Raw genomic sequence first — 6678 nt, forward strand, 5'->3', positions numbered from 1 at the left:
CATCAGCAGCTACAATGAACTTTTGACGTGGAGCTGGTCTTTGATAGCATTGAACTTCTATTGAAATTCTTTCTACGTCCAATTGAACGGAACATTCTTTCGCAGTTTATTTTCCAATGGTCCCTTGATTCGATGTAGATGCTGAACAAACTTTCAATAGTAGTTTACAAGTCCGAGCAGAGCGCGAACCTCATTGGAGATTGTTAATTTCCTCAATCCTTGTTGGACCAGTTAAAGACCATTTTAGATGACGACTTCTGAAACGTAGAATTTGCAGTTTTCTAAATTCCTATAAACGTCTTGCGACCTAGTCTATCAGAACCCATAACCAAAATATCGTCAAAGTAGACAATCACACCACCCATAACGGATAAATGATATAATGTTTCAATCGAATCCTGGAAATTTGCTGGTGCTGTTTTCAGACCGAAGACGAGGCGGTTGTTTTCGAACAACGCTCGATGGAGGTTTGTATAGAGACGAGATGACTTGTCCAGAGGCATTTCCACTGAAGCGAGTCATAATCATCAGGTACAAGTCCGTCATTCAGACCTGTTGAGTAGTCGACGTACAATCGAATCTTACAGTTAGCACGTCTACGACGATTGGTGCGGCATTCAATTATTCTTGAACTGCCAACGCAACTGGTCTAGCATGATGATAAAGTGTCGGATTTAACTTGGTAAGCTGCAGACAACATCGTGCAGGTACCAATCTCTTTTCCAAAGAGATCTGGGCGAGCAGTAACCCGCTCCTCACTAACATTGACAGTGTTTACACTAGTCCACTTGATTATGTTTAGTTTCTCCAGTACATTGGCGTTCAAAAAATTAAAGCACGAGTCGGTGACAAAAATTGAGAGTTAGTAGTTTGTCCGTTGTAAGCAAAACTGGAGACAACGAACCCTGAAGCGGTAATCTCAGAGCCTACTCCATTAATAACACGGCCACCATATCGGAAGATTGGTCCATCAAGTTTTTTCCATGTTGATGTCAATTATATGTAAGCAAAACTGGTGACGAAGAAACCAAAAGCGGTAATCTCCGAGCCTACTCCATTAATAACACGGACACAATCTTGGAGGATTGGTCTATCAATTTTCAGGTGTTAATGCCAATGACAGGTACATCAGCACCAGTGTCAGCTTGAATTCGCACTACTTCTACTACTAGAAGATCGTGATATCGTCAGCTATCATTTGTGCCGACCCACGCGTGAAATGTGCCCTGATTTGTTGCAAGAATGACAAGTTGTATTGTGGAACGGACAATTCCGTCTGCTTTAGTTGTCGTTTCATAACTATGACATTTGGCTAGCTCATTATTGATCTTCTTCTTCCCTTTGTTGGCTGAAACTTCTTTGTCGGGCGTTGGATTACATTGAAAACAGGTGCAGCAGTGGATGAAGATCTTACCCGAACGTTGGTGAGCTTGTCAGCATGTGCGCGCTACACTTAACGGATCCTGTTCATATATTCTCCATCCGTTAGGTTTGTCACTGCGACAATTGAAGATTTTGTTAGACAATACTACAGGAACTCAGTAACCGCTTTATTTGTAACAACAGGAGAGAGGAAAATACGTAGAACTAAAATACTTTTCACTTGACTACCACCCTTCACCTCTTCGATACCTTTGGTCGACCTGGATCCAACAGATTGCTACACGTAAAAGTTGGTTTTGAGCATGAGATCATTTTTTACGTAGAACACGGTGACGTAATTAGAAAAAAATCTATCGTTATTGGTTTCCGAGATATGGATGATAAATTGTAAATTCTTCTAAACTTTGTAAATTCTTATGGCCGCCTTCAAGATGGCGTTTTTGCGACTTCGAGATCCTTATCTTATCTGATAGATGTTTTATCTGATGATCTTATTCTGATAGTGGAATAAATTCTTTGGAACTCTTTCTCCATCAAAATTGCGATGTTTGTGGATTTTAACTACTTGTCTGTGGCAGGATTACGAGAAAATGTAGAATCACAATGTACTATTAGTAGTGTAGTTTCAACTTAAAAAAGACAATCTCTTTGACATATTATACCAGCTTTGGCGTAAGTTTGGTTTGGTTAATTTGTCACTGACTAAGTTTTAGATTCTCAAATCTCAATATGGGCAAGGGAAATGGATTTAAAATGGATTTGGGTGTTATTTTACGAATCGTGGAACTGGTACGTGATTACTCAAAGATTAAAAGTAGTCTTTATAACTCTTCTAGGTTTTATTGATTGCTGCTTTAACTATTTTTTTCATTACGAGTAATGATTGGATAGAGTTATTGGTGGAAATTCATCATAGCGATTACATGCAAGCTAGTGACGCTATGAACTGCTCGACTTCAGCTTTTGCAATCTTACTGTTGATTATTCTGGGCCTTAAAATCATCAAGGATGAGGATGAAGACCAAAACTTCATGGGAGTTCTTGCTGTAATAGGAGCAATACTACTAATAGCAAGTTAGTACCACAGCAATGATTTAGTATTTAAGTTCTCTGTCGATGGTTATGTTCATTTCATTTTTAGTCAGTTTTATTTATTTTTGTAGGTTAAATTAGGAAAAAATCTGTTTATTTAGGAGGTCATATACAAGTGTGGAAAATCGCAAACTGGCCATAAAAAACCGTGTAACTGACAGAGAAACATAGATAATTTCAAGCGCGAGACAAAGACAAAACGCAATACAATATCTAGTAGGCTATGACTCTGCGGCAGCGTTGCCAAATCTGAACCCATTAACTGGATTAGTTACACTCAGTTACAGTTATATAATTTTATTATTGGACTATTAGACCAATCAAAATTTCTTCGATGAAAGGATGTTTACTGTTTGTTTATTGCATTTATTTTTAAATAAAAAGAATAAATAGTTGCTTTTTAGCTCTATAGCATTCTAATTGCGCGTTTGCAACAGCTCTCTAATGCTTTAATTTTTATCGGTCAAAAGTAAATAAGTTAACAATCTCACGTCAAAATCAAACAAAGCTACAAAGCAAAATCTGCCTTTTAACAAACTTTTTGTAACATTTTGACAAAACAGCATAAATTTGCACTACAACAAGTCTCTAGGAAGTGGCCCACCAAACTTAATGAAGGGAATTCCCCCTTTAGTTGTCAGTTTTGCCAAACTTTCTTTCGGCCGAAAAAATACCATTTCACGGCCTAGGTATACAAATAACTATTTTATTGCAAAACGTCAACACCTACAAAGTTTTAAGAAAATATCTCTAATTGTTTTGAAGAAATAAACAAATTTAGATTTTTTTATCCAAACTTTAACACCTTGTATCTCCATAACGAAACATCTTTGAACCGTGGTTTATATAGCAAAGTGGAGTTATTTTTTGACGTTTAATCAAACACTAAAATATGACGCATTTATCGTGAAACACTCTGTTTAACGGCATTTGAATAGCAATTTTCAGGATAAATCAATATTGCTCCGAAAGCATGACAAAACGCCCAAAAAAGTTGCGAAATATTGACCTTAACAAGTTACTATGCTAGAAAGAATTAAAAATGTTACTTTCTTTTTATTATTGGTAAAGTGATTGCAACTTGCAACTTTTCTTTTTTCTGCACAAGTTTTTCTTCCACTTTGACTGTCTAGAGAAAGACAGATTTGTCATTCAGATTCTGATTATGTAGCAGATGATATTGGACCTACACCCGACTTGCTGCCGTCGTAACTTAAATTGAGATTCAGCACTGCAATGTCGTCTTTTTCTGATAAATCGATATTTCTTGAGACAACGTTGAACGTTAAGTGGAAATCGCCCAAAAACGTCCTGAGATGTTGACCTAAACAACAATTTCCTTAAGCAAATTACTTCTTAAAATCTCCGAAATTAAAACAAATCTTTTATATTTGATAACGCTGTGTATATGGTCTTTTAACATTGCAACTTTTTCCTAATTTAACCGACTTCGTATCTATTACGGTATCGGAGATTCCCATGCGGGACATCCTTAGCTTGGACATCCTGTATACACTTGAATTATTATTCAATTTCAGCTGGAGTATGTGTTTGCATAATTGTCAAAAGTGGCAACAACGGACTGATCAGTGGCATTATGGCCATAGTGGCCGGTGCAGCCCTAATTGTTGAAGCCCTTAAAGACTTTGCCGTTTTTTAATGTTTAAATGGTTAAGTCAGCAATCTTTTAAGCTTTGTTATACAGTTTTAATTGTTTTAAATATATAGTGGTTAAAGAAACAGCCTGTCTTAACATTGGTTGAAAGTTTATTCACAATTTTTCATAATAACTTATTCATCAATATTCATCACCATCATCCTTTAGCGCTACAACCCTGGGTGGGTCTTGGCTGACTGCATCACTCTCTTCCACTCAGTTCGGTCTTCCATCAATCTATGGTCAGAAGAGATATTCATTTTTTGTAGGTCTGATTTAATGGTGTCTCCTCAACGCATTTTGGGACGCTCGAGTGGTCTTTTGTCATCCAACCTGTGTACGTGGCCTGCCCATCGAGCTGCCCATCTTAGCCGTTGGGATTTAATCTCTTGGACAATATCGCTTGTAGAGCTCCTGCACTTCGGCATTCATCCTAATGCGATATCGATTTGTGGTCGGATCATGATGGGGTCCAAAGATTTTTCTGAGGATTTTTCGTTCAAAGCGTCTGAGTTTGTCTTCGTTTGCTTTAGTCATTGTCCACGTTTCGCATCCATATATTATTATCGGCCTGACAACGGTTTTATAAATTTAAATTTTTGATGTTCTTGTTATGTTTTTTGATTTCATAAGATTGTTTAGTGCGTACAGGCAGCGGTTTGCAGATTGGATTCTGCCCTTGATTTCTTTAGTGACGTCGTTATCCGCAGTGTCTGTGGCTCCAGGGTATTTGAAACGTTATACCCTTTCAAAATTAAAAGTGTTGACTGGGACATTCTGTTAATACACATGTATTTGGTTTTTTCTTCGTTCACTTTTAATCCCACCTAACTGTTTTTTTCGATCTTATTGAAATCAATATCATCTGCGTATGCTAGTAGTAGATTGGGGCCTTTAGATGTTAGGAATTCAGTTTTTTATTTCTGTTGATCTCACGGCTTTCTCTAAGACGAGGGGTTAAAAAGTAGCGGTGATAGGGCGTCGCCTTGTTTAAGCCCACCGTGTATTTCAAAACTGCTGGATAGTCTGTTATTTACTCGTACCATAGATACTCCGCCCTCCATATAAACTTGTCATCTGAATGAGCTTCTTTGGTATAGAGAATTCTGCCATCGCGTTCCAGATTTGGTGTTAGGTCGTTAGTCTATGAAGAGGTTATGTACTGTTCACTGTTCTATTATATTCCCATCCTTTTCCTAGGAACTGCCTAAGTGTAAAGAGTTGATCTATTGTTGATCTGTTTGTCCTAAATCCGGATTGGTACTCTCCCAGGAGGTTTCTGCATAAAGGGTTAGTCTGCTTAGTAGGATGTTTGATAGAACTTTATATGCAGTGTTTATAAGTGAGATTCCTCTATAGTTGGAGCATTTTGATTTGTCCCCTTTTTTGTAGATTGCTATGATGATGCTTTCTTTCCATCTTATTGGTATTTTTTCTTCTCGCCATATAAGAGTTATTACTCGGTGGATTTGGCGATGTAGTGCCTCTCCCCCATATTTTAAAAGTTCTGCCGGTATCTCGTCCGAGCCAGGTGCCTTGGAGTTCTTTAGTTTTATATATTATTATTATTATTATTTATTTTATTAATATTGAAAAATACATATTAAAAAGCCATTTCGAACGTTTAATGAACGATACTTTCCATTATCAGACTATGAATAGTATATTATACAGGGTGTCCGGAAAATACGTGTACAACGTTTGACGACAGACTCCTGACGTCAAAATATGTCGATCTAAGCCGACTTAGTTATATCCAAAATTGTCTCGTTTAGCGGGTAGAGGGCGTCAAAAATTTGTAAAAATATTGGTTTTTTACTAAATTACGTGAAAACCTGCTAATCGATTTTAATGAATTTTAGTATGTAGACTAATACTATAAAATGACGTTTTCTAGTAGTATAGTCACCGGCTGTAAATAAGTGGACGTGTTATAAAGGTGATATAATACGTCAACATTTCTCCTAATTTTTTATATGAACGGCGTTATGACAACCCAGATATTTTTGTCGAGTGACCGGAAGTATTTTACATACTAAAATTCATTAAATGCCATTAGCAGGTTTTCACGTAATTTAGTAAAAAACCAATATTTTTACAAATTTTTGACGCCCTCTACCGGCTAAACGAGACAATTTTGGATATAACTAAGTCGGCTTAGATCGACATATTTTGACGTCAGGAGTCTGTCGTCAAACGTTGTACACGTATTTTCCGGACACCCTGTATACTCAGGTGGAAAGTGTTTGATTTCTGTTGAGAGACTAGGTAGTTCGCCGAGACGAAGTCGAGGTGAACTTTATCTCGAGACTATATTAAGAGCGGAAAGTACATATTTGCCGCTTGCACATGAAAATTGTACCTTGAGGCAAAGCCGAACGCTTCCCTCCTGGCTTTGAGGTACAGGTCCCAGTTTTCGTTGCGATTACCCTTGGTGGCTAGGTTCTCAGACGCTGGAAGGGCTTAGTCCAACACAGAACCGTAGAAGTTCCAACCGCCTTGAGTTCGCACGATTTATGGAAGGCTGATGTGATATCATTGTTTAA

The 6678-nt window shown here is 37.5% G+C and overlaps 2 protein-coding genes across 2 annotated transcripts in view; both read left to right on the top strand.

Moving 5' to 3' along the window:
• Positions 1–6678, top strand: part of LOC145731064 (odorant receptor 67c-like) — a 179942-nt gene that overhangs the window by 59514 nt on the left and 113750 nt on the right. The window lies entirely within an intron of this gene.
• LOC145731078 (uncharacterized) lies at positions 2004–4215 on the top strand. Its single transcript, XM_081982668.1, has 3 exons — positions 2004–2172; positions 2220–2457; positions 4014–4215. The coding sequence occupies exons 1-3, from the start codon at positions 2113–2115 to the stop codon at positions 4133–4135; spliced, it is 420 nt and encodes a 139-aa protein (XP_081838794.1). The 5' UTR covers positions 2004–2112; the 3' UTR covers positions 4136–4215.

The sequence above is a fragment of the Ips typographus genome, linkage group LG6, assembly GCF_016097725.1.
Source record: "Ips typographus isolate SLU linkage group LG6, UJ_Ityp_2.0, whole genome shotgun sequence".
In the NCBI taxonomy this organism is placed as follows: domain Eukaryota; kingdom Metazoa; phylum Arthropoda; class Insecta; order Coleoptera; family Curculionidae; genus Ips; species Ips typographus.